General features: G+C 41.9%; 4 protein-coding genes across 8 annotated transcripts in view; 1 reads left to right on the forward strand and 3 right to left on the reverse strand.

Annotated features, from left to right (window-relative positions):
• Positions 1-3,331, reverse strand: part of LOC134068584 (phosphatidylinositol 4-phosphate 5-kinase type-1 gamma-like) — a 33,347-nt gene extending 30,016 nt beyond the window's left edge. For all 3 annotated transcript variants that reach the window (XM_062524277.1, XM_062524286.1, XM_062524270.1), the window contains exon 1: positions 3,036-3,331. In XM_062524277.1, coding sequence (XP_062380261.1) covers positions 3,036-3,156 — 121 coding nt within the window. In that variant the 5' untranslated portion in view covers positions 3,157-3,331. The remainder of the gene's footprint in view (positions 1-3,035) is intronic.
• Positions 3,332-4,426: 1,095 nt separating this feature from the next.
• Positions 4,427-11,132, reverse strand: LOC134068608 (phospholipid hydroperoxide glutathione peroxidase-like). The gene is made up of 7 exons (XM_062524297.1): positions 10,982-11,132; positions 9,934-10,028; positions 9,256-9,400; positions 8,331-8,482; positions 7,730-7,754; positions 7,543-7,602; positions 4,427-4,723 (listed from the first exon to the last, which is right to left on the reverse strand). The coding sequence occupies exons 1-7, from the start codon at positions 11,048-11,050 to the stop codon at positions 4,691-4,693; spliced, it is 579 nt and encodes a 192-aa protein (XP_062380281.1). The 5' UTR covers positions 11,051-11,132; the 3' UTR covers positions 4,427-4,690.
• A 167-nt stretch (positions 11,133-11,299) lies between these two features.
• LOC134068637 (DNA-directed RNA polymerases I, II, and III subunit RPABC1) lies at positions 11,300-17,894 on the forward strand. 2 transcript variants are annotated; one of them, XR_009936715.1, is made up of 9 exons: positions 11,300-11,483; positions 11,639-11,813; positions 11,998-12,113; positions 12,576-12,656; positions 14,803-14,861; positions 14,965-15,043; positions 15,448-15,521; positions 17,506-17,561; positions 17,671-17,894. XR_009936715.1 is itself a non-coding variant. In XM_062524325.1 (8 exons), the coding sequence occupies exons 1-7, from the start codon at positions 11,427-11,429 to the stop codon at positions 15,511-15,513; spliced, it is 633 nt and encodes a 210-aa protein (XP_062380309.1). In that variant the 5' UTR covers positions 11,301-11,426; the 3' UTR covers positions 15,514-15,521; positions 17,671-17,894. The 2 variants fall into 2 exon arrangements, 1 of the variants encoding a protein (XP_062380309.1); XM_062524325.1 differs by lacking the exon at positions 17,506-17,561 and having other exon boundaries at positions 11,301-11,483.
• A 132-nt stretch (positions 17,895-18,026) lies between these two features.
• The window catches only part of arhgap45a (Rho GTPase activating protein 45a), a 42,318-nt gene continuing 32,915 nt past the window's right edge, over positions 18,027-27,429 (reverse strand). For both annotated transcript variants that reach the window (XM_062524315.1, XM_062524308.1), the window contains exons 17-23: positions 26,667-26,830; positions 24,650-24,838; positions 24,238-24,375; positions 22,292-22,533; positions 21,228-21,468; positions 20,387-20,468; positions 18,027-19,638 (exon numbers count right to left, since the gene is read on the reverse strand). In XM_062524315.1, the coding sequence (XP_062380299.1) occupies positions 19,307-19,638; positions 20,387-20,468; positions 21,228-21,468; positions 22,292-22,533; positions 24,238-24,375; positions 24,650-24,838; positions 26,667-26,830 (1,388 nt within the window). In that variant the 3' untranslated portion in view covers positions 18,027-19,306. The remainder of the gene's footprint in view (positions 19,639-20,386; positions 20,469-21,227; positions 21,469-22,291; positions 22,534-24,237; positions 24,376-24,649; positions 24,839-26,666; positions 26,831-27,429) is intronic.

Below are 27,429 nucleotides of genomic sequence, written 5' to 3' on the forward strand. Positions count from 1 at the left end.
TAAGAACAAATGTCTGCTTTGTTTTGTAATGGCACTAAATATTACAATACCTACCACTGCATTCATTAGCATTCTACATTGTTGCAATGATGTCTCATGTGCACAGCTCACTGAAGAATACTGTGGATGTTTAGCAGTGGGCCACTGTTACCAGTCTGACAGACACTAGGATGCCAACATGAATGTCATTGAATGAAGGTTGCTTAGATTTCACAGTAGGAACAGTTCTGGAATCGCATCAAAGGATGCTACCATTTATACATTAAGATTGCGGTTGGGTCCTTCCAATATTGCACTCCACATTCAATCGATTATCCACTCAAGAGACAATGTTCAGTTCTCTCAGGACAAGCAACCCCATACTCCCTCCATGTGAATGTCACCCTCCTATACCTACTCGCCTGCCCCTCTGTGGTGTGCTTCATTCCAGCTAGAGTCCACACTTTGAGCAGTTGTCTTCAAAATGATGAAATTGTTCAGTCAAGAGTTACGTGAGGTTGTTCTGTAACAACTTGCTTAGTTAAATTTTGATTCCAACTTGTGAACACCTTTAAATGATAGATCCACCTGCTTGGAAACAATGTTGGCCCCTGTATTTGGATAGACAGAAACAGTAAGCAAATTGTGTTTGCTATGACCATACTAGTTTACTATGTTTCCTTGACAGAGTGCTTATATTTATGCTGATCCTTTGCTCGTCTGGTAAGCCCTTGGGGAAATTACAGAGTATGCAAACTCTGCCAGCCGGCTCAGGCCTGTCTGTACACACCCTGTATACCCATAATCTACACTGCACGCCACGCGCACACTCACACACACACACACACACACACACACACACACACACACACACACACACACACACACACACACACACACACACACACACACACACACAGCTGGTGCTAAAGCACACCAACAACAAAGTCATATTTTCCTGAGAGTTCACTGAGAAACATAAACAATCCAGTCCTATTCTGCCGTTGTGCTTGAGGGTATTCCACTAAACAAAGTCACTGTTATGGAATCACCAGTCTCACTCCACTGATTCACATATCATAGAGTCTCAGTGCCGCACTTAATGAAGAAGCCAAACCCATTCTACACTGTTCATTTACCACAAAATAACTATTTTCAGACAACTTGGGCTTATTGCTGTATGGCAATAAAACAACCCCTATTCCAAACAACCCATATTCCACATACAGTACTTAAAAAAAACAGATGAGTTATTGTGAGCATGTTCAAACATTGTTCTTCTGAATATCTAAAGCAAAGGTATGCAGAAACTTGCCAAAAGTTATATTTCACTGCTATTATTTCTAAAGGTCATTCTAAATGTAGATAATATGTTCATGTGAAGGCTGAAATCATGAAGGCTATGCAGTGTAGAATTCTGTGGCCAAATATGTTACAATTTTGACTGCACATTTCTAGCTATATTGCCAAAACACTTGCCAGGCTACCAAACTACACCAGATAGCATGATAAACGCTTTCATCATTGTCAATTGGGCTGTTGCTAGTGCATGTAGTTTGTGCATCTTGCTTAAGCAGAGCATTGGGTTTAAAGTGCCATTACGCTGCTGTAAACATAATGTGACTGACGTAATATGTTGACTGATGGTACACATTTTACATTAGGTTTCAAAAGGGCTGTGATGTTTAGACCTGAGTCGTACTTGCTGTCTTTTACTAGAGATCATATAAAAGGGAAATTAAAACATTATAGCCAGAGAGCATCCACAAATATGGATTTAAGTGATTAAGGCCTGCTGAGAGGTTTTGGCAGATATTGTTTGCATCTCCGAGGCTCAGGTCTGAAACAGAGTTGAAGGTTGATATGAGGCATATTCTGAGATACAGGGTTAGGGTGCCTCAAGGGGACTGTGATCTATCTATCGTAATAGTTACTTTTGCATTCCTGCTTGACAGTGCAGCGTCTGACTTTTGAGGTGTGCCATTTCTGGCGCAATGTATTGAGGAAGATGTTAACCATTCCTAGTATCGCAGTCTAGCCAAGCCTAACCTAGGTAAGCATAATGACGAAATTATGAAAGCTTGAATATTTCAAAGAGCTGATAGGAAATTTGACCAAGCAGTGGTATAACTATCGTAATAGTTACTTTTGCATTCCTGCTTGACAGTGCAGCGTCTGACTTTTGAGGTGTGCCATTTCTGCGCAATGTATTGAGGAAGATGTTAACCATTCCTAGTATCGCAGTCTAGCCAAGCCTAACCTAGGTAAGCATAATGACGAAATTGTGAAAGCTTGAATATTTCAAAGAGCTGGAAGAGCCTTAGGTCCCTTGGCGAGGACTGCCTGCCATCTATCTGACGGTTGACATGACATGCAGCATGATGCATCTGAAAATAGGAAAAGCATTCTGAGCCATGATGCTTAACGTTATCCACTACAGTAGCCTACACTCTGAACTGGAGAATGGCTAGAGAGAGGATGGGCGCAGCTGCCACGGTTCTCACAGAGCAGTAACGTTATTCCTCCAGTCTGTCCTGATCATCACGCTCTTCTACATGTCTATCAGTAGGCTAGGGCAATGCAATTGCCCACGTGATATCGTGTCTAAAGGAAATGGCATCTCCATAGCTACCAAGAGTTTTATAAAATAAGGCCATAGGCCTACCATTGCTTCTCAGTCAATATGAAGTCACGTGTAGTAGTCTACTATGAACACGAACACGATATTGTCAATAATAGCCCATGTAAGTTTAGTAACATAGGGGACATATATGGGTACGTGTAATGGAAAGAAACGCACAATGATGAGGATGCAATTGACATTATAAACTATGAAATTGCGCATATTAAAATAACAGTGATAGTAAGCCAATAACTTTCATCGCATATCGGGATTTGTAAAAACACGCAGCAGAGTAGGACCACCGCGCACGCGTCTCAATAACGTTAAAGCCTACAGTCAATACGAATTCCTTTCGTCACTCAGTGCAATGACCCAAGCATTGAATGATGTACTGAAGAACGTGATCGTTTTGTGGTGTAGAGGTCATACATACCTGAATCCCCTCCGTCCATCCCATAACTGACACCGATGACGGTGTCCGTATCATCGGGCACTAGAGCCGCAGATGATGTGGTGCCTTGCCCGAACTCCGATAGCCTCGTTGCTCCTTCCATTTAACTAGCTCAGATAGGGCTTTATTGCGATGGATTGATGGAAGATGTTTGCTCACTGTCATCTGGACTGTGCAAAAAACCCAGACTCTCTACATGCTAGCATTCCATCTCCCCGTTTCGACCTTCATTCTCCCATTGGCACATCACCTCGGTATCTCCGAACGGCGCACGGACTTCCCACCGACAACCACTCGACGCAGCTGTCCCAGGCACTGTCCAACCAAGGCTTAATACGCCAGTAGCAGGCCTACGTCACTTACGCGGGTATAGGTTTTCATCATCTCAGAAAATTATATTTCAAATGACGACAATTTATCTAACTCAATTTGCGCTATACACATGTAAATGAATGCTACATAAATAAAATGCAATTCAAAACAGATGACAGGCAATTAATAGGCCCATCTTAAACCATCATGCAGAATCGGTGTCCCGTCAAAACGTTACCCAAGAGCCCGGAAAATAAATGTCTGCCACCTAAAGAAGATACGGTCTATCAACTTTAATGTGCGTCTTATTTGATTATTTATGCGTCTTAAATAATTCTGAATAAGCATGCAGGTGTAGCTAGTCCATGGTGAATGAAACTATTACAAACAATGCCGCCTCCTAGGGACCGTTCTGTGCACTAGTATAGGGCATCATCACATCCTACACAGGTTTCTTCCAAATACAGTCTTTCAACACAAAAAGTTAAGCACAATCCAATGAAGAAGATACAACATTTTAAGTATAATTTCTCCTAGACTGGACAGCACTTTAATCCTAAAAGCATTTTCATTCATTTCAAAACAACAAAAACTATATCAGTCTTTAACAGGATCATCAGACTGAAGCACTCTTTTATGCACAAGCTCATCCTTGATCACAATTCAGTTCACAGAGTTTAATTCAACACCAAATATACAGTAAACTTATTTTCATCTTTTGTCTGTGGTGAGTAATATGTGGTTAATTGTAGTGTTGTAAGGTGTTTAACAGTATTATATGGTTAACTATGTGATTATGTAATCTTTACTCCTTGTGTTTCTTGACACTACAAATTAAGCTGCTCCATTAGGATTTATTTGTTAATTTAACAGCACCCTTCTTCATACATATTTATTTTTATGGTCGTTTTTTTATTATTATTATTATTTGAGCTTTACTGATATTGCTATTATGATAAAGCCATTGCATTTGCAATAGAGAATGATCTCCAGAACACATGTAACACATCTCTAACACAACTTTAACACAAGTTTAACAAAACAATAATTAGCCACAACCATCAGATTCAAGACTTTATTAGGCTCATAAAAAACTTCAAACCCAGTGTTATTAGTGCAGAAGGAATTTGTTCAGCCTTGTCTCCTGAAGGTTGGCTGGTCGCAAGGGGCCACCCCATGGTTATGCACGCCAGTTTCATCAGGCCTGACCTCCCAGACAGGCAGGTTTACGGTCAGGCCGTCATTCATTTGGGCAGTGGCACCCTCACAGCCAGCCAGCTCCAGGAGACTAAGGGAGAGAGTGGGGGGGACGAACAGGAAGCTCTTTACAGATACTTGGACAGATCTTTTTCCACCGTCTGTGAGAGAAAACACACACACACACACACACACACACACACACACACACACACACACACACACACACACAAAATATCTGAGAAAATCTGAAAAGAACACATAAACAACAAACACAACTATCTAACTATGTCATTGGGCCCTATATTTTGGTGATGAGGGGCCTATTGCACAAAACTAGGATAAGGGATTAACCCGGGATATCTTGGTTATCCTGGCTCAATTTATCCGTGATCCAGTTGCACAAAAGCGGGATAGGGGGCAGCAGGATATGTTATGGTATAAGTTACCATGGCGATTTATTCTGTGGAGCTAGCCTGCTCCTGACCAGGCTCACAGCCAAGATAAGTTGATTCTAATGGTAATGACATAATCTGATTGGTTCAGCTAGCTGTCATTCAAATGAGACCTCCACGTGATTTTTTTAAAAGAGCTGTAGATTCCATTATATTATTTGCAACATGCATTTACTCGCAAAACACAGCAGAATATCTGCCTAATACCATATGGATGTCATTTAAATTATGGTGGCCTTATAATTAATAACATAGCCTACTCGTTGTTTGCTTCTTTTTTGACAGATGTTTGATGAATAGGCTGCTGTAGTAGTTGATTGGAAGTGGAGGGGACATTTTTCGAAGGTGTTTTGAACTAATTAGGCTTTTAAGACAAATTAAGATACTTTGTGCGTCTTTGCGGTGGCAAAGCGCTTCCTAATGACGTTGCGTGCCGAGACAAGGAAGCTCTCACACACGTGGGTGCATACGTACATTTGCATTCAGTTGATCTGCCACACCTACTCCCGCTATGTAACAGAAATAATCATGATCCCCCATCCAAAAAAGTAAAACTTTACCTCGTTGTTAGTCTATATCAAAAGCGGTTATTCACTTTGTGTGCAAGACGCTATTTTTCGCGTCTTTTCATTCCAACTGTGAGTTATTTGGGGGAGAAACGAGAACGCGCACACATACCGGATAACTTACACCTGGCTTGATGAATCCATGTCTGCTTATCCTGGATTGGTCTTTGTGCAACCAATTAAGCCGGTATGCTCTTGTTTTGGATTCAGTGATCGCAGCTCAGTAACTTATCCCGGATATCTTAATTCTGCTTTTGTGCAACGGGCCCCAGAAACGGATGGTCAGAGGCACAAAGTTTAGAGACATTAAAGGTGTGGCCAGTCCATAACCACTACGTAGTGTAGTGGCGTGATTTTGTGATCAAATGCTGCATCACCCATGGGCACAAGGTTTAATAAAAGTGGAGCACAAGACAAAAAAATCTCTCATTTATTCAGTGTGAGAAGAATAAGCCTTGTATCATCGCGCTTTGTACCACCTTGCGCCGGGTGCACGATATGGCCCATTAGATTTATGATTATATTTATGTTACATGGCAGACACTAGGGGTATTCCATCAACCTCACTAAAGGCTAAACCTGGGTTATTTCGATAAATCTTGATAATTTTGAGAGTGATAGTTCCGTTCCATTAGTGTGGTTCATTAGCCTGGCTAGCGCCTACCACTTCTCAAATGACAAGTGGTCTGGCAACCAGATGTTCATTTTCTCGTATTTGAAAAAAATGCCCAGATCCGTTCATTGGGCGCCACGGATATCTATCAAATGCATCTGGGCATAGCTCATCATGGTCTTGCTTTCTCCCCTGTTCTGTGATTGGTTGCCAACATCAGGCAAACATTTGGGTGTTAGTTTCCAGACTGCCTTACCTGCTTTCATGTTCGCATCACCTAAAACTGCAAAGTTAGAAGTTGAAACTTTTTTCCCCCCGACAGTGTCACCAAGCATTCATTTACATATTCACTAGTTTCGAATAAATAGTGAAAATTACAGTATGCAACTTAGAATGTATTACCTTGACGTGTGTGGTTCTAGGAATTTTGCTACTTATTTGCATTCGTTCATGTGACGCAGAGAGTAGGTTACAGGAATCATATTCATACATGGTCTCAGGTTCACTTCCCACATGAAGCAAATTTACATAGCTCAACATCTAGCTAATGGCATTTAGTTGTACTCTAATGAAAGACATGTCCTACTATTGATAAATGGTCATGCACATTTGGTAGTCTGCTCAATGGCAGTAAATAGGCTATGCCAGTGGGCTACATTAAATATGATGCAAGCCAAAGGAATAATTCTGTAGCCTGTACAGCCTAGGCTACTAATAATTAAAACCACTTCATGTGTTGATGGTTGTTAATGAATGTCAAATCAACTGTGTGCTACACAGATTATATTAGCCTAAATGCCAATTTGAAGCCATTGTATCACAGATGATTCTATTTCACAAACACTTTAGCAGAACTATGAGACTTATGGGAGACAATAGCCTCCATTTCATTATATTCAAATGTATGTAGGCAACTTTCTTTGTTTTTCTCTCAACGTTCAATTTTATGACTACAAAATTCCTGTAGGTCAATCTACTGTTTTGGTCTACTTTTCTACCTCATGCACGAACAGACATGAAGCTGACCTAAGCCTCAAGATGCAGCTAACGAGTTAATGAACAGCGTCAGCTCCAAGTGAAAGTCTCTGCTAGTTTAAGCCAGGCCATTTCGGTTGATGGAATACCCCTACTCTGTGTAAAACGACTACAACAATAAACATTACATTATCCAAAGTCAAAAGTTTAAAGTAAATTAAAATACATTAAAAGAGTAAACAATAGTAATAATAGTAGAGGTGAAAAACTCCAGCTTCACAATAATAATAATACATTATTATTTGTATTATTGTTATTATGGTGCAAGATAGTGATTATATAAAAGTGATTTCATAAAATGTCCAACTTACACTTGGATCATCCATGGGCCCGTACCTCTTCACAACCTGCCCCTCACGGTCAATCAGGAACTAAAAGCACAGCAGCAACAAAACTGGCTGAATGACCTTTACTACGTACCATTAGTTAAATATATACTACTGAAAATACCACTTGATGGATGCATAGAACAAGAACAAACGAGCTAGATATCCTTACCTTAGTAAAATTCCACTTGATGTTGCTATGAAAAATAAACATTGTAAAATCAGATTAGAGTGCAGTGACAGGTAAACTCCCACATGTGCACTGGCTGAAAGAATTAGTTGGTACAATTTTGGCAATACGCCAGTTAAAAATGACCGCACATTTGCAACTTTTCCACTACTGGATGTACACACATCAGAATGTACGTACAGCTACCCTTCCTCCCCCCATACCTGTGTTTCATCTGACTGTGGTGTTTCTGGCCACTATTCTATGATGACCTGGATCCACGAGATCTGACACACTTTTCTATCTTATTTGAGTAATGGTAGTCTCTCTGAGCCCCCTCCTTCATCAACGGCACACCGGTCTTGTGGTCAGTGCAACCACCGATTTCTCTCCCTTGTTTACACCCATTTCTTAAGATGTCTGGCAGAGATCTGATAAACTTGTCTCGTTCTACATCACACACATAACTATGAGGAAGTGGTGAACAGTGAAAACACAGAAAAAAAAGAGGATAACATTTGAGCCAGTTTCACAACTGTGGTCTGTGTTTTTCTAAAATGCTGAGGATTGGCAACACGAAGGTTACGGTGCTGAAAGAACTCACTTCCCAAGCGTTCCTTTCCCCTTGGGCTGATCTTTCATCCACTTCCATAGGGGGTGGGCATTGTCACCATTGACATCAATCTTGCTGAAGAGGTCAAACTGAGCATTGTAGCCTTTGGCAAACTCCTTGATTTCAGCATCTGTACCAGGTTCCTGCAGTGATGGGGACAAGAACCACATCTTCAGAGGTCTTGGAACACAAACTGAATCAAAAGTCTTCAATAGTCTTCATTTACTCAGATCTGAAGATACATTCATATGTAAATTAAGACATGACACCAAATTGTGTTTTCCTTCATTCTTAGTGCCACAAAAATGCTCTAAACGTGTAACTGCAATCAAATTGAGTGAGAAAGCCCATCTGGCTACATTAAATTGCACACTGCCGCATCCATCCTCAAATTAGGCATACATTCAACCCTCCTCAATTCACTCCATTTTCGCACCACATAACTGTCAAATGTGACAATAATTACCTCTCTCACTTTAAATGAATGGAATATTGATGCCAGACAGTTCAACATACACCAAGGACCATCTCTAAGTTGATCATAATCAGGGTGAATAGTGGTTGTGAGTCCAGACTTAACCATTGCGTAACATGAGCTGCATCATGATGAAATGAGCGCTGTACTGCAGACAATACAATATTTCTATCTAGGGGATCAATAAAGTATCTATCTATCTATCTATCTAAATATAAAAAAAGAGAATCTAAGCTTGACACTAAAGGCCAAGGATTAAATAGTTCAGTGATCTCCCAAATAATAATAATCTTATCACACCCGCAACCACAATCACAACATGGACTTTTGACCCCTCACTGCACTCTAACACCTCAGGTTCCAATGGCCCCTGGCGATCATAATCTCTGTGACTGCAGAGGCCCTAATTTGAATGCGGTTACAAAACAGTATCTTCTTTACCTGGCTTCCAAACTGGTTGCAGGGAAAGCCCAGGATGCGTAAACCTTTCTCAGCATACGTGGCGTGCATTGCCGCAAACTGAGTGTAGTTTACACCGGTCTTGCCTCACTTGGAGGCAACGTTTGTGATGATACAAACATCCCCTCTGAGACAAAGAAAACAGCATGTGTATTAAAACAGCTATAGACTACAAGCACTACAGGAGTAATCATACTCCAGCAGTCCTTGTGCATTTTCACATATTATAATAAGGGATATATTAAAGGGATACTTCACCTATTAGCATTAATCTTTGTATCTTTTGAAAACCAGTCATGTTTTTGAATTGTCATGCATCATTCCCTCAGTTTGCCTTGAGATGGGAGAAATACAGATTTCAATGAAACCCATGAATAGGACTTCCTGCTTTCAATGATGTAAAATAATGATTTTTACATCATTGAAACGAAAGCAGGAAGTCCAAAATTGAAATCTGTATTTCTCCCATCTCAAGGCAAACTGAGGGAATGATGTATGACCATTCAAAAACATGACTGGTTTTCTAAAAATACAAAGCTTAATGCTAATCGTTGAAGTGTCCCTTTAATGTCCAGCAGTCACTACGATTCACTGGTATTAAAAAGGGGAACTGAAAATTATATAGTACTGGAATTTGTGAGGTGTTCAGAGGTCACTTACTTGTATTTTTCAAGAGATACCTCATTTCCATCGATGTCCTTTGCTGAGAACTCATAGATGGATTTGGCACTCCGCCAGTCACTCGCCTGTGCACACTGCATGTCAAAGTATGTGTTAAGAAAAACTGTCAAGGGTGAAGATTGGAGAAATCTCCCAAAATAAGGAGATGACTAAAAATGTCCATTTCAAGGGAGTGGCTCCAGATCAATTGTGCAATCTCTGGACTTTACACAGAGAAATACAATGACTAGGCAAACACTCTGCTGGGCCCACTGCATGGTAACAGTTCCTAGACCACTATCCCAATCCCATGCACTCTCCACGTCCACATTGTCCAGGGATTTAACTGGCTTAAGAAGCAATGTACACAACCGTTACAGGTACTGGTCAGCCCTAAACAGATTCTATACTAATCCTTTAATGAAAATACTAGGCCTCTGGTACAGACAACAACACAGCTGTAAGGCTTTACCGAATAATTGGTCTTGTCTACATCAGGGCCTCTTTTGATATCAGTAGTATAAACGCCGATTACTTCCCACCCTCGAAGAGTAAACTAAGTAGTCCTAACCATTTGGCTGGTGATATCCAATAACTAAAGTGTGAGTGTGGGATACGTTAAAAATCCATGATCCTGCCAAGAAAAGGGAGAAGTGATTTGAACATACTAATCTAAATGGCACATCACTAGCTACGCAACGTAAGGTTAGGTTTCACTCGGCAGTTCATTTGAAACTCACTCTACCGAGCTACGGGATGCGATGCTGTCTCAAGCATATTAAGGCAGTAACTATTTCTTCTTGTCTGATATCTTTTCGAGAGACAACGTTACATGCCTATCTGTTATGTTAAATCTGGACAGGACCAACGCTAACGTGACTGGACTGATTACAGCTGAGCTAACGTATAACTACACTACACCGCGTCCACAAAAATAGCTACATGCTTCCATGACCCCTATGACATTACCCAGTTATACCCATAAGAGTAAATATACACCTAAATGAAATGCATTACTATAACAAGCAGGGTACGCGTTCAAACTTACCATTGCTCTGTTAAACCCCTTGCCCCAGACGAGCGCTGTACATACTAACGTTCGCTGAATGAGCCACATTATCAACTTTGTCAAGCTGGAGGTCCGCCCAATCACACATCCACTGCTGCTCACTGTACTGCCTGACAATAACCACAATTAAAATCATTTAATTGTATATAAATATATATACATAAAAACACAGTTATATTTTCACTTAATTACTCTTCCTGTTATAAAGGATGTATTTTAAATTGTGATCTGAATGGTAAGAGCATTACAGGCGAAAGCACAGACAACTGGGTTGGGTCCATGCTTTGGTCCTACAAATCAAACACGTGATTGCCTTTCCGGAAATTTCTTTTGGATATTGTTGGATTTGAATTAGAGAGAAAAACGTGCTTGACTTTGAGTACCAAGTAGTGTGTTTTGTTAATATTACTGGTTGGAAACTATTATGGATGACGAAGAGGAGACTTACAGGTTATGGAAAATCCGTAAAACGATAATGCAGGTACGTTTCTAAGCGATTAGGCCTTGTTAAAAAATACTTGTTATTGTTAGCTAGCTAGTCAGCTAACTTAGTTCATAGACAGTTCATTGTACATTGAATGTTTGCATGTTAGTGACATGTGATGAGTTATAATGCACTGTTTGTTTGCTTATCAGTTGTGTCATGATCGAGGATATCTGGTGACACAAGATGAGTTGGACCAAACACTCGAAGAGTTTAAAAGTCAATTCGGCGATAAACCCAGCGAGGGTCGCCCACGACGGACAGACCTCACTGTTTTGGTGGCTCACAACGATGACCCCACTGATCAGATGTTCGTTTTCTTTCCAGGTAAACAATGTCCATGGAAATCCTAATGGTGGACGTTATTCATTCTATGCGCATTCGTTGTGGGAGTTTATGCCTGTGTTAATATTTGAGTTGTTTCATTTGCCCACCCACCAAAACATGCGCACGTTTTAGCCTCAGACACATTTGTATCTCACCTTCTTTTTGTATGATTTTGTCGCTTCAGAGGAACCTAAAGTTGGAATCAAGACGATCAAAATGTACTGTCAGCGCATGCAGGAAGAAAACATTACCAGAGCCATAATCGTAGTACAGATGGGAATGACGCCTTCGGCGAAACAGGTATCACTGTAACACATTTGGCACTGCAGCTTATACACCGATCACCCATAGCATTATCACTGATAGGTCAAGTGAATAACATATGTTAAGCGTTAAGTAGTGAAGTGGGTAGCACATGATCTCTTTTGCCACCTGTTATTGAATGGGAAGTAATAGGTATTAGTATTAGTCAGCAAGTGAACATTTTGTCAAGGGGTTGAGCGACTTTGACAGTCATGGCTAGACTACTGGGTCAGAGCATCTTCAAACCTGCTGCTCAGTCTGCAAAAGTCAGTAGCTATTAAAAGTGGTCTAAAGAAGGAAGTGTGATAATAATTGTTTATTTTGATTGTGATAACATCTCTCTTGTGTGTATATATTTGTATAACACTGTCACCCTCAAAGCCACTATTCAGTTCAGAAATATTTAGATGTTATTTAATTATCAGTCGATAATATTAGTGAATTTCGCCACTCTTCCAGTCTCTTGTTGACATGGCACCAAAATACATCCTGGAGCAGTTCCTCCAGCAAGAGCTTCTTATCAACATTACAGAGCATGAGGTGAGATGTTGCTTGTTGCTTATTGCGTCTTTGATTTACAGTATTTGTTTACTTGCATTTAGCCATTGCATTGGAAAGTAAACTCCAGTAATTCACATCGTTGATTAATGATGTTCACTATTTCAATTTGACAATAATTTACTATATCTCAAAAAGTTACAAGCACCTACAATCACAGAAATCTAGGCTTCCAATTTTGAGAAATGTGCAAGTCAACCTTGTATATGAAAGACTAGTGGTGACCAAACAAAATATTGTTTGATAGTGTGACGCTAGTCAGTCATGTATATACCGGCAGTCACACATGTATTTAATACTTCACTCAGTTCTGGAATAGTTCCTTCTTCTTTTAAACAGGCAAGAATTACGCCTTTGCTGAAGAAAAGTACACTTAATTCAACTGATGTGAAGAACTACAGACCTGTCTCCCTTCTTCCTTTCTTGTCAAAGGTTTTGGAGAAAGTGGTCTTCAAGCAAATGTGTGACTTCCTCTATCAGAATAACCTACTAGACCCTATGCAGTCTGGTTTCAAGAGTGGTCATTCTACTGAAACTGCTCTTCTATCTGTGACTGAAGCATTGAGAGTAGCTAAGTCCTCTGCTCAGTCATCAGTGTTAATTCTGTTAGATTTATCTGCAGCCTTTGATACGGTTAACCATGACATTCTCCTTTCTACACTATATGAACTGGGAATTTCTGGGAAAGCTCTTGACTGGTTCAAGTCTTACCTTAAAGGGCGTTCTTTTAGCGTGTCTTGGCAGGGACAGATATCAAAGTCTCATGACCTCACTACAGGAGTCCCCCAAGGATCAGTATTAGGGCCCCTCCTTTTCTCTATTTACACCACTTCTTTAGGTGGGATTATTCGCTCTCATGGATTTGAATATCATTGCTATGCGGACGACACTCAACTTTTCCTATCCTTCCCACCTGAGGACTCTAGTGTTTCCCATCGGATCTCTGCATGCCTGAAGGACATTTCAATCTGGATGAAGGATCAACACCTTCAGCTTAATCTTTCCAAAACTGAGCTCTTGGTGTTTCCAGCAAAAACAGCTATTCCCCAACAGATCAATATCCAGCTTGATTCATCCTCACTGACTCCAACCAGATCGGCACGTAACTTGGGTGTCATAATTGATGACCAACTTACTTTCTCTGAGCATGTTGCCTCAATTGCAAAGTCATGTCGGTATACCCTGTACAACATTAGGAAGATCAGACCTTATCTGACACAGGATTCCACTCAGCTTCTTGTACAGGCAATGGTTATCTCCAAGCTGGACTACTGTAATTCTCTGTTAGCTGGCCTACCTGCTTGTGTATTAAGACCACTACAGTTGATTCAGAATGCTGCAGCACGACTGGTCTTCAATCAGCCAAAGAGGACACATGTAACCCCTCTCCTAGTTACTCTCCACTGGCTCCCTATAGTAGCCAGAATTAAATTTAAATCTCTCACTCTGGCCTATAGGACACTGACTGGATCTGCTCCCAGCTACTTCAGTTCTTTAATCACAATGTACATTCCCAACCGCCCATTGCGATCTTCTGAGGAGCGTCTGTTATGTCGACCAACCATACATGCTAGGTCAAATTGTAGATCCTATTCTTCAGTGGTTCCGTGTTGGTGGAATGAGTTGCCCAGTGCTCTCCGTTCCAGCAACAGCTTTGGATCTTTTAAGAGGGGTCTTAAGGCATATTTATTTAATATGCACTTAGTCCTTTGAGTTTGTGATGTGTTATGGTTTGTATAATAGTATTGTTTTGTTATAATTTGTCTATTGATAGAATTTGAAATTTATTTTGCTATTGTCCTTAAATTTAGCCATACCATGCTTTAGTTATTATTATTATATATAATTAACTGAGTGACTTATTTGATTGCTATTCTCATTTCACTGTTTTATTTCTCATTAGGTTAGTGCTTAAAATTATTGTTTTACTGATAATATTACTATTCTCCCTAGTTTGTAATTGTTCACTGTTAATTTAATTTGTATTGTTATTTATTTGTATGTCGCTTTGGACAAAGGCGTCTGCTAAATAACCATAGCCATAGCCATAGCCATAGCCATAGCCATAGCCATAGCCATAGCCATGTTTGTGCATGTTCATATTTTTTAATTCATTTTTTCATTGCAGCTGGTTCCTGAACATATAGTCATGACCAAGGAAGAAGTGACTGAGTTGCTGGCCAGATAGTATCCTTTCTGTCTTTTAGATATTGGGCAATATTCTTGAAATGAAACTGTGAAACATTATCTGAAGTAATCCGTTATGAGTTAAAGACCTTGACATTAACAGTAAGCTTAAAGAGAGCCAGTTACCCAGGATTCAGGCAGGTGACCCAGTGGCTAGATACTTTGGACTGAAAAGAGGACAGGTAAGTGGCGCAATGCATTCTCCTGCAATTAACAGCCACAGCTGTTTATATCTTTCAGAATACATTACATTGATGATCTACATAGATAGGATGAAATGCACTGACACACCCTTGGTTTAAATATTAGCAACATATTAGTAATGACCATTGTAGATAGGATGAATGTAATTACATGACCTTGGTATAAATATTAAACTGATGATTACATTGCACTGATTACATTGCTAGAGCTCAGCACAGAATGACTGGGCAGTATTTTCCATTTCCAAAATGGAGACCACCACCTTCACATTCCAATTTTGTATGTTTTTGACTTATGTGTATTTTGAATGTCTTTCTCTCTGTTTTGTGTTGCATTATTGTCAATATGGAGTGAGTGCTGACTGGTTGTCTGTAATTGGCAGGTGGTGAAGATCATCAGACCTAGTGAGACTGCTGGCCGGTACATCACATACAGACTTGTACAGTAGAAACAAAGGTACGCGTACATAAACCTTCCTATCTAGTTATCTCATATAACCATGTACAGGTAACATGAAACGCTAGTCAAGCATGGAAAGACTGAGTGGATGAAAGCTGACCCAACTAAGGGTGTCGCAATATAGGCTACCGGTTTTGTGATCGTTGTGATGATAAATTATGAGGATATGAATATCGTGGAAATAATACACCCACAGTATTACCATGTGGCACAACAATGTCATTTTTTAAATGAACGGGTATGTTGCTCTAGGGCTAGGCTGCCCACAAACAAAAGGCTTTGAAACACCTTGCCCAGTTTACCTGGCTAACTTGCTAACTGGCCTATTGGAAATGGTATGCAAAGTTGTAGGCTTAATGTGAACTTTTCTTTTGTCTTGCTGTGTGTTCCGAACTACTGACAAATTAAACATCATAAGTTCTCCACTTAAAATCATGTCTAGAAACCACTGGTGTCGCCAGCAGCTGAAAACATCCGGGGTTTAGCCCATAGAGTCTAAACAGTTCTCACAGTTCCCATTTTCCCGGCCCTTGCTGCTCACTTTCCATATATTAATCCACGACTCTGGCCGCACTGACTCATTTGCGCCACATTGATTGAATATTATGGACAATAATATCTGGATAATTATAGGATGTAATGACCTATCTTAACATGTCTGTTTGCTATTAAAAACTATATGGCCTATAAGCCACCTACCAGAGCGGTGTTTTAAATAGCAAGATCATCATATGGTTCATATTATGGTTAGTTGAAGGAGAACAAATCATTGGAGACTCACTAATTCGATTCTGCAAAGGCAAAGTATAGGCTAGCTCCAAACTGTAGGCTAGTGAGTGCAGGACAGGTTGATAACTCGAACTCCACGACCTCCTTGTTGTTGTTGCCTTTATTATTTCCTTATAGCTGTCATTACCTAATAGGAAATGAAAATAATGACATGCCCAACTCTGTCTGTCTCAGTCTCTCTCTCTCTCCTGCCCACATGCTTGTTGTGCCAAAGACAATATAACGTCTCACAACAGATACAGTATGCACGGTTACTGTTCATTGAGCTCTGCTTTTAATAACACCATACCAGTGAGTCTGTATGAGAAACTCCTCATCTTGGGTGTAAAGAAGTCCATATGTAGATGGATACTGAACCTCTAAACCAATAGATCACAAGTGGTGAGCGTTGGCAACATTATGTAAACCCATGTCAACCAGCATTGGTGCTCTCCAGGGGTGTGTTCTGTCCTCTGTCCATCATTCATTTTCTACCAATCATGGTTTCACACCATGACCTTGACTCAGTCAACATTTTCTAATTTACCGATGATACCATTAGTGTTATTATTATTATATTATTACTGACAACAACTTAAGTCTAAACATCTCCAAAAGTAAGAACATAGTAGTAGACTTCAGTAAAAGCAAAAATAAAAATATGCTTACGTTTGCGGTAGAATGAGTGAACAGCTTTAAGTTTCTGAGAACCACAATCCCCTACAACCTCAAATGGGATGTTAACATCAGCCATGTTATTATGAAAGCTCACCAGCGTTCTTTCTACGTCAAAAGCTGGACGAGGGACTTCTACAGAGCTGTGCAAGGCAGCATCTAAAAATCATAGGGCAGGACCTCCCTGCCATCAAGGATGTAATATCGGAACACTTAAGATGGGACTGAAAATAGAGATCCCTCTCATCCTGCCAATGCCCTTTTCATCCCTCTTCCTTCAGGGAAAAGGCTAAAAAGCATTACAGCCAGAACTTCCTGATTCACCAACAGTACATATCCCCCAGGCAGTGAGAGCTCTCAACATCATCCCTCAGAATCTGATCTGCACATAGCACGACAGTGTCCCCCTCAGAGTCTGTTTTTAACGCACAAGTACTTTTGTTTTATTTATCTTATTTATTGAACTATAGAGGCACCTGCCTTTCTGTATTTGTTTTTAAGACATCTTGTATTTTGTCTTCTGTGTATGTCTTGTTAGGGCTGTGTGTGTTGGAATGTCTGTACTCTATGTACTAACCCCACCCCAAATTCCAGGTATTGTTCCATGGCACTGACGATAAAGCATTGATTTGACATGATGTCAATCAGTAGCCAATATGAAGTGGATGCATGTAATCTGAGCCCCTGTTTGTTTTCTTTACAGGCGTTTGGCAGACTTTCTGGAAGAACTTTGAGTGAAGAGTTCTCAGAAGTGGACACATCTCATACACGTCAGAACATCAAGAACTTAGTACACACACACCAGAATTGGCAAAAATATGACCTTGTTCCCCCCTCTACTTGATTACCCATGATATAATTCTTGCTAACTCAAAAGGACAAACTTGTGTAAAATGGCCATTTATTAAAACATTTTTTTTACATACAGACAGTGCTTGTTATTACTTAAAAATTATGATTTATATAATTTAAGAGCATTTCCTTGTCTTGTACAGTAATCTCATACAAACACATCCAGTTAAAACCAGTAGCTATGGAAACAAAAGGAATAAAGAGTTGTCCATATCAGTAGACATGGGTGACTGGTGATCACATCAAAATTGCCAATGTACTTAAAGTATAAATTGATGTAGTTTCAACCCCCAAAATATAGCTGTGATATCTCAAAAGATGCCACCCCGTGAATGTAAGGGGATTCATCTGCTATCCAACGATACTTCAAGGAAACACACCTGAGGATTAAAGATATTTCCTGGTCTGGTGACCTACTGTATGGAATACATCACTCTGTCCAGCAGTAGTGGGACTAAATGGAAACAAATACCATGTGATGGGGAAATGTTAAATCTGATTCCTAAAATCCACTTTCTGTGACCTTAGAGACAGTAATACGTCATTGAATTGTGGAAAAAATGTTCCGATCATACCATATTTAAGAACATCATGCTGAAATCAAGTATTTAAAAAAAAAAAAAAAAAGGAAACAATATATTACATCAGTGTTGACAGCAGTATGCCCATGCATAAGTAGTACCATATTAACAGTGCAACAGCAGTCTTTGGCTCCCTTATGTAACTGGCTCTCAATACCTTACTAAGAAAACTTTCAAAAAGAGGAATATTTTGTGTCTTACTTCTCAATCCTTGAAGCCTGGTGTACAGTTGAATTTTCAAGTAAATATTTAATACTTTCCTACTCTTAAGTATAGTTGAAGTCAATTAACCTTGAAAAAATGAATTTGTATAACATAAATAAACATCTCGCTAACAATGAGGGTTAAGAAGAGTAGCACTACCTGGCCTCTGAATATGAAAAGGTGCAATGATCAAATGGTCATCTTAAATGAAAATAAAAATGCTTCTTTCCTAGGTAAAGATATTGCATTTCAGATATTCTGCAACTCTCTGTTTGAATGATGTAACATTAACACAAGTAAAATTCCAGTTTTATCATAAAAACAATAATAAAAAATCCACACACATAATTTTTGAAGAAAGCACACAGAAAATGGCACATGTAGTAGGTCTACTCAGTGGTAATACACCTGCCTCTTCCATAAGCTAACAAAACTGGTTGAAGTCCATTTCCTGGTCATATCCAAAACAGCCTTCCATTGTTGCACTCTTGAGACAGATAACCTGAGCTTAAAAAAGGCACTCCAGTGTACTACTGTAATCTGCAAAATGACGAAGCTTGTGAAGCAAGCACATTCATTTTAAGTAGAGTGCCAATACAACGAGGACTTCAAAATAAATCCACCAAATGTGGAAGTGTGGTTTTAGGATGCAACAACGAACCTGTGCTGGACACCAAACCACAGGAGTATGGCGCCCAGTTCCTACTCAGCAGAGGCCAGCTCTGCTTCAGTCTGTGGACAGTCCTCCACTGTCCTGTCTGTGTCTGTGCTGTCGGAGACGGCCGTCCCTGGCCCTGCCTCTGCCTCTGCCGTCTCGGACTCCGTGTGGCTGGGGGATTGCTCTGGGATCGTCTCTGGAACCGCACTTGACAGGTCCAGGCTGACACGCGGGCTCAGCTGGTCCTCCTCTGTGCTCGTCTCGCTCTCCTGGCTGACCAGAGGGGCGCGCCGCCGGGGTCTCCTCACGACCTCGTCCAGCTCCGAGTCCGAGTCCAAAGAGCGCTCCCTCGAGCCAGACGAACCGAGAGAGTTCCCTGGGGGCAAAATACCACCACGTCAGTTTGCTTACATAGTTACAGCAACACAATGTAGTTATTTTGCGGGGGGCACAACAAGGTAATATTACACATTTTTAACGGAAGACTACTGCACAGTAGTTGGTGATTCTCCAGGACAGGGGAGAGCCAAATCGCTAGGTTAGTTCTCCATAGACTACAGCTGGGATGGGGCACCACACACCCTATTATATAAGTTTGCTATCAAAATGATGTTGAAGCTGGAAAGGAGAATTCTCAAGATTTTTCACCGAGATCTGTTTCTTGAGGCCGGTACGAAAATCTCACGAAAACAATCAGTTCCACCTAGCTGGAGTTGCTGCAGCCAACAGCTAAAGCTACCAGACAGCTACAGTGCTACACTCTGGGGGCATGTTCAAGAGCACCTACGCTCATGCCCCCAGAGTGTACTCGGTGACCCTGAGAAACGGAGATCTATGCGAAAAATCACCGGAATTCCCCTTTAATTACATTACATTACATTGTATTTGGCTGACGCTTTTTAACCAAAGCGACTTACAACATGGTAAAAACATTTAAGCTTTTTTAGAGCGCTTCTAACAACAAATTAAAAACCACAATAAGTGCATCAATAAGTGTAATAAGTGCATCAATGAGTGCAATTGTCTGTAGTATTGCTTTTGTTTTAAGATAAAAAATAAAACTGGTGTTTTAGTGCTGTACAGAGAATGTGTCACTGGGTGAGCGTTGCTTAAGTGTGTCTTACCACAGCACTGCTCTGGGTCGGCTCTGCTCTGCTCCTCCTCTCCCTCCTGGGGCTCCGTCTGCCTCCCCTCCTCTCCACCATTCTACACACACACACACACACACACACACACACACACACACACACACTGGGCTGAGCAACTGTGGTGGAATAGGTGAAGCGATTGCACACTGTAGCCTCCTAAAATGTGGTATAGTATGACGTGGTGTTGATGGCTCCTGGTGTGGCTGTAAGTCAGTAGCGTGTTGTATGTTAACAGTGCTGTGTTACACAATGTTGCAATGTCATGTCTTGAGACCCAAGGAAGGGCAAAACCTTGACATTTCACCAAATTACATCTTTCTCCATTATGACACTGGCTACCTAGAAATTATTAGCTCTGATGGACATTCCTTAAAAAAAAAAAGGAACAGAAGAAAGCAGAGGTCTCTCTGTGTTCCATGACTGAATGGCTGAGTACAAAGCCTTCTGCGTGTGGCTGTTATGTAAATGCAGCGGCATCAGTGTGTTGAGTGGCCTATGAGAGGAGAGAGGGCCGTATAGGAACACCTGCCTCGGCCCCTATGAGGGGTAAAGGGTTCACATGCGATGCAGGTGGACGCGGCCGTCTGTGTATGTAAACAGAGAGCGGCACCTCGTGAAGCCCTGAAGTCTGCACCTACTGCCACTGCCACAGCACTGCCTCTCAACAGAGTCCCTGACATGGCCTAGCAGGCCCGGGTCTGACCACCCTACTCTGGCTAGCTTCGTTCCACTTTGGGGGACTGAAGCAGAGAGGGTTAAAGCGGAGCGAGAGGCGCAAACGTTCGTTCAGAGCAGATCCGCGTGTCCTGCCGCTCACCTGCGCCTGGCTGTGGAGGAAGGAGGACGGGCAGGGGGGCCGCAGCGGCCCGGCGTCCTGGCTGAAGATCTGCTTGTGGAAGACGATGAGCGCCTCCACGATGCGCGCCTGGTGCGGGTAGTCCACCAGCGAGGACAGGGACACGGTGGCCCCCGTGGGTTTGGGGCGCATCAGCGTGGGGCCGAAGACTATGCCCAGGTTACTGGGGCTCATCTTGTTGTCCTGCTCCAGCTCCGACACCCTGCGGGAGAAGCACGGGACACGAGGGGAGACAGCATGAGTAGACATTCATTAGGCTTTCCTCACAATGCACTTAGAACTGATAATAACTATATCTGAACATGTAAAGACCTCAACCATGTGAGTCTCCATTTACAACATTCATAGATTAGAATTGTAAAAGAATAGTTGAGCAGTAATACATAAATTAATATGCCCTGCCCTGGTACACTGTGAGTATTCATGAGTTTCATCAAGTCCCTTTCCACAGGTGTATAAAATCAAGCACCTTGATTATCAATACAGACTGCATGGTGCTTGATTAATACACCTGTGAAAAGGGACCTGATGCAATCCATGAATACCACAGATATAGTATCCTGTAAGCAGGAGTGCATACAGTCATGATACACAGGCATTACAAGCTGATTTGGTGCTTCAAGTAACAATTCAGTTTCCCATTCATAGTTGCTAAGCAAACCACAACTGGTTCCATTCAGCCCGAGCCACATGTCCTATAGACAACAACAGTGCAGCAGGAAGCCTAGGTGTTCTCCAATAGGGTATAGAATATTACCGCCATGTTGGTAGCGCACCGAACGTAATATCCATTCATTCAGATACAAAAGACAAGAAGCAGAAATATAGTATTAGCGATTCTTTTCCTTTTGCTATCGTGGGTTGCGCTGTTACACCCCATTACACAGCAACAAACGACCAAGAAGGCAAAAACTAAGTAAGAGGAACACACTAAAAGGCGCGTTTGCTGGGGGCGCAACAGTGAGGCTGCCAATATGGCTGTGCCCGCGAAGTTTTCACGTCATGATCCCGAGCCCTATTCTGACCTGTTCAGGTGGCGTGTGATGTAGCGTAGCGTGGTGATGTTGGACTGCGGCAGCTCCTGCAGCTGGGCCTGGAGCTTCTCCACCAGCGCCACCACGGCTGGCTCCGTGTCCGGCCCGCGGTCCACCAGCTCCGACGGCTTCCCTGCGTCCCCGCCCTCCGAGCCCTCGGCCTGCTGCAGGCTCTCCTTGGCCAGCCCCATCAGGCAGTTGTACATGCGGAACGGAATGATGGGCTCCGGCAGCTGCAGGGAGACAGGGAGACACACACACACACACACACACACACACACACACACCAAGAGGAGACAACATGAAAGTGAAACTCAGCTCACATGATAACTAAATTGAGAGAAGCGGAAACAAGAATGTTACCACTCAGGTATTGGTAGTGGATTTGACAATCAGCCACCATCACAGCAGGAGAATCAAAACTGATATGGGCTCAATGCTTAGATCATATGCATCAAGGATATAATCATACTGCATTAGAAGGTGACAGGTCAAATATCGCCTCCAATTCTATAACATATTCTTCGATAGGTAATGATGGAATGTTGCTCCAGAGACGACCAAACTGGGCACAGACCTGTAAGAGTTAGATTCAGTGCGGTCTCTGTGTGTGTGCGTGCATGCTTGCGTGGGGGGATAAGCAGTATTTATGTATTTGATAGTATTTTGTAATTTGTTTGTTTTTTGAAGAATATGGCTTAGGTGTATATATTTCCGTTTAAAAACACTGACAAAATGTTTTGGTAAAAGATGTTGGTATGATGTGATCATAAAAGCAAAACAATGAATGTAACGTCTGACTAGTGCTGACTTGCCCACACTTGTTGTGATCAAAATATTGAGATTTGGGAAGATGATCCAGTGTAAGATGAGTAATGTGTAGGTTGCTCACGCACACACACACACACACACACACACACACACACACACACACACACACACACACACACACACACACACACACACACACACACACACACACACACACACACACACACACACACACACACACACACACACACACACACACACACACACACACACACACACACACACACAATACACAATACACAATACACAATACACTCCCTCTCACACCAACCTCAAGTTTCTAGAGAACTTTAATCATTTAACGGAAGGAAGGAACACATGGAACTGGTTATGTGGTTGCCCAGCAACATTGTTCAAAACGTTGCCCCATGTATCACCTAAAGACATAGGCTGGAGACTTCCTAGCAGAGAGTCTGGCATAGATAATGACGTATGATAATCACAAGGGACACAACGATAACGATAGGCTTGAAACCTAAATGTAATCGCTCTTGGGAACACCCTCTGTCTGTTCGCTGATTGGGCAGAGATGCACTTGCCGGAGTAAAAGAAGCTGAATCAAGCTATACCAAGTATGAAGAGAAATGTAAATGAGCTAAAGTACGTAATCAGGCGGGGGCCAGGCTACTAAAGCCACGATGAAACATTCAGATGTATGCCCCCTGGGTGTTAATATAAGCGGAATATAACCACTTCACTTGATAATTTGTCATGATCCGTCCTGATCCACAGTGCAATATCAAGCAATATGGGAATGCATTGACCATGTCAGAGACTTGTCTCCACTTTGTACCACTTGACACGTTTGTTGTGACTTTTTGAGTGCATCTCTAATACAGTATTTAGGCCATAAGGTGTAAGTATATATACAGTATGTGTGCATTCATACCACACGTATGTTCTTGTGTATGTGTGTGTGTGTGTGTGTGTGTATGTACTGTATGCATTCAAAGCACAAGCATGTTCTTGTGTGTGTGTGAGTGTGTGTGTGTGTGTATGTGTGTGCGACAGTGCGTGTGTGTGTATGTGTGTGTGTGTGTGTGTGTGTGTGTGTGTGTGTGAGAGAGAGAGAGAGTGAGTGTGTGAGAGTGTGTGTACATACGGACCTGTCTGAGGTAGAGCTTGAGCACATTGCTGATGTCATGAGGGGAAGCTTGAGAGAGCTCCACCAGCTCCTTGCCGTTCTCAAAGGCCTGGCACAGTTTCTCCACGCGCGTCTTCACCCCATTCACACGGTAGATACCCTGCACAACACACACACACACACACACACACACACACACACACACACACACACACACACACACACACACACACACACACACACACACACACACACACACACACACACACACACACACACACACACACACACACACACACACACACACAGACACTATAAACTCACTGAAGAAACTCACCAAGATGACAGGTAAAAAGTAACAAAAATCCACCTAGAAATGTCTTAGCTTTCTTCAATTTGTTTTTGTTTGCCACCTCATGGCTTCAAAAGCTCACCTTCATCTTGAGCGCCCGCTTCTCGATCTCCAGGATGCACTTCTTGATGATGAAGGGGATGTTGTCCGAGCTGCCCTGCAGCACGCTGGAGAAGTCGCGGCCGAACAGCTGCAGCCGGCCCTGCAGCTTCTTGTGTCCACACTGGATGGCCAGCGACTCCAGGCACTTCTTATGGCAGGCCACGAAGCACTGCGGAGCACAAGCAGCCACGTCACGTCACACAGCTCAAGTTTCAACTCAATTTCAATTTCATTTCACTTGTAGAGCGCCAAAACATTACACATGTCTCATGGCGCTTTACAGAGTGTGAAACATTCAGAGATTCAGAGAGGGCCCATGAGTAACAGCGGAGAGGAAAAACTCCTAAAATTGGAGATACATATAGACAAAACCTAATACCACCAGGCCCATACTAATACAACCATATAGGACTCTGGCATGCATCTGGTTGATGTGTTCAATCACAATATACTGTGTGTGTGTGTATATACAGTATATGTAAGGGATAATGTATAGAACGCCGGTCATTATCGGAAAATAATTCCCGACAGGATGAACTGAACCCCGACGCGCAGCGGAGGGGTTTTGCTTCGTCTTGAAGGGAATTATTTTCCGATAATGACCGGCGTTCTATACATTATCCCGCTTATTATACGGCTACTTGCCAAAACGAGAAGAAACATACCACAATGTGTCTTAAGCAATGACTTAACTACCGTTTCGTGGCTTCCGCTAACAAAATAAATAGTTCGCCACACAGATAGAACGTGACTGTTGCCATTGACAGCGGTCATTATTTTTTTCAGAGGTCCTCTATCAAGAAATAATGACCGGTAGAACGTTGGGAAATCCCTTTCAAGTCAATGGGGCGTTCTACTTGCATTGTGAAGAGCCGTATAATAAATACACATAATATACTGCTAACAAAAATGCTGATAAAGTCATTGAGTCAGTAGAGTTATTAGGCTGTAGGACTGCAGGTATGACCCATAAAAGCAAATGTACTGCTCTAGATGGAGTTGAAACTCCTGTCTCCTCCAAATCCATCCCCATCATAAAGGCAGCTTTGGCTAAATAAGCTGAAACATGACAGACTGGGAGATGATGATACATAAGTATGTTCTCATCCCTACAGAACCTGGACCACAATGTAATGGATTGATAACTGCCAGAGTTTGAGGATTATCATCACTGTCTACACGTTTAAGTCAAAAACATTCCAGTACCAGTGCACAATCCCTTACTATTTAATTAAGAGTATCAATCCATCTCATGCAACAGAAAGCCATTCAGTATCTACAATATTCCTGCACAAAACAGGTACTTTTGCAGAAAATATAAATGCTTTTTCTTGTAGCTCTTCACTTAAAGGGATAGTTCGGGTTTTAAGACACGAAGTTATATGGGTTCCCTGTCAGCAACGTTGTGCATCAGCAATGACTTACCCGACAGCGTCCTGTGAGCCGAGATCCAGCCGGTTTTTGATGCTGAAGAAAGTAGTCCGGCAAGTTTCTGGGGTCACGAAAGTAAAGTGTTTTTCTTCTCAAAACCATACGTGTTCAAAAGAGTGATATATTTGCACCACAAAAACGTTGTCCAGGAAAAATTCAAACCTCATTATCTTGGCACTATTTTTCTCGATTCCTATCACTGCGCGCTACTGACAGCTGGACAACGTTTTTATGGTGCAAATATATCACTCTTTTCAACGCATATGGTTTTGAGAAGAAAAACACTTTACTTTCGTGACCCCAGAAACTTGCCGGACTACTTTCTTCAGCATCAAAAACGATCAAAAACCGGCTGGATCTCGGCTCACAGGACGCTGTCGGGGGGTAAGTCAGTGCTGATGCACAACGTTGCTGACAGGGAACCCATATAACTTCGTGTCTTAAAACCCGAACTATCCCTTTAAAAATGCATAAAACTCCTGCTGCTACAACTGTGTTGAATCACAAATCTGTATACAAACAGGTGGACCCCTGTGGCCATGTTGGATCTGTCAGCTGTGACCCACCTCCTCACACTCTGCTCCCTGGAAGTACACATAGCTGTCACACTCTCGGCACTTGGACGGAGTCCGCAGCTTGCGTAGCCGATGCGTCCTTGCAGCCTTGGACAGCCCCACGTTCCGGAAGGGTCCAGTGGGGACGGCAATCTCCGGTTCCATCCCGTTCATGCCTAAGAATGCACAGAACATGTTGCACGCCAGGGCTGTGTGATCCTGTTGACTTGCGCTCTCTCTCTCAAACACTGACAGGCAAGAATGGCCTGACAGGGCATTCCAGAGTGCCTCATGTGTACATGTCAACACATGGCCAACATGCTGGAGTGGACAATGTCAATAAGAGGAAATAGATGATGTGCACTGTGCTCTACAGGAAGAGGCACCAGTCCAGGCTTCAGCAGCGGCAGATAAAGATGCTTCCATGTGTTAAACCCATGAGCCTATCTAGTCAGGCCACATTCTACATCACTTTTGAATTCAACAATCACACAGCGTCAGTGTCTCCTTATGCAAGATATACGCACATTCTTTTATAAGTATGCATTATTTAATGTATTTTAAGACCTCTACTTTTAAGACTTATTTGATCTAAAAACCATACCACTTCATCTGTCAACATAGCCTCAATGTTACACTGAAAGCAGTCTGACAGGAGTAATATGTCGGACTGCTTTCAGTCAGAAATAACATTGTAGAATACGCACGTAAAATGAAACAATAAACTGGGAAAAAATCAGTCACTCTGCTGCATACTGTATCTAATTTATTACCT

This window comes from Sardina pilchardus, chromosome 2, assembly GCF_963854185.1.
Source record: "Sardina pilchardus chromosome 2, fSarPil1.1, whole genome shotgun sequence".
Classification (NCBI taxonomy): Eukaryota; Metazoa; Chordata; class Actinopteri; order Clupeiformes; family Clupeidae; genus Sardina; species Sardina pilchardus.